Here is a 762-nt window from a genome sequence, read left to right on the forward strand (position 1 = left end):
GTCAGCTGGAAGATGAAGACTGTACACGCCTTGTTGTCAACCACGATCACATGACCGTTCTGGTCCACAGACACGCCTTTTGGCCCCATAAGTCTGCCAGAGCCCAGCTTCGCCTGATGAACAGTGAGGACGAAGAATGCATCAGAAACTCTAGCAGCCTCAAAATGTTCTAAAAGGTAAAATACAACTTACATTTCTACACTGATGCTCAGATTTGGAAGAATCATCCACTAAAAGCCCAAATGCACAATGGTACACCTACCTTGAACTTGCCCTCGCAGGAGAAGATGCTGACCCACTTGTTGTCATAGTCAGCGATGATGATGTCACCACTGGGGTGCACGGCCACACCCGTGGGGCGCTGCAGTTGCCCTGGTGACCGTCCCCGCACCCCAAAACGATTCTTGAATTCCCCCTCATTGGAGAAAATCTAGAGTGGTGAGACATTTGTGAAGGCCATCATAAAAACAATGCACTCCTTTACCTTTAACCTTAATCCAAATTTGACCTTAACCTTAAAGTCTGAGCCCTCAGACAGCCTTCTGAAGATGTGAGGACCAGACAAAATGTGCTCTACCTGGACACACTGATTGTTGCTGTCAGCGATCAGTATCTTGCCGTTGGAAGACGCAGCTACTCCTTGAAGGTTGGTGAACTCTCCTTTGTTCCTTCCCTTTGTTCCTGAGGAGAGCAGGAAAAATCTAATTCATTTCAAGCATTGAAATACTGCCCATGTTCATGGATTTATTCAATTCTCTTGTT

The 762-nt window shown here is 46.6% G+C and overlaps 1 protein-coding gene across 1 annotated transcript; it reads right to left on the reverse strand.

Annotated features, from left to right (window-relative positions):
• Window positions 1-6: 6 nt before the first annotated feature.
• LOC109954279 (tripartite motif-containing protein 2-like) lies at window positions 7-701 on the reverse strand (the record flags this gene model as incomplete). The annotated part of the gene is made up of 3 exons (XM_020589656.1): window positions 7-113; window positions 263-430; window positions 578-701. Coding segments are annotated over 3 exons (399 nt in total), but the record flags the coding sequence as incomplete, so codon positions are not given.
• Between the last annotated feature and the right edge of the window lie 61 nt (window positions 702-762).

The sequence above is a fragment of the Monopterus albus genome, unplaced genomic scaffold (assembly GCF_001952655.1).
Source record: "Monopterus albus unplaced genomic scaffold, M_albus_1.0 scaffold5500.1, whole genome shotgun sequence".
Taxonomy (NCBI): domain Eukaryota; kingdom Metazoa; phylum Chordata; class Actinopteri; order Synbranchiformes; family Synbranchidae; genus Monopterus; species Monopterus albus.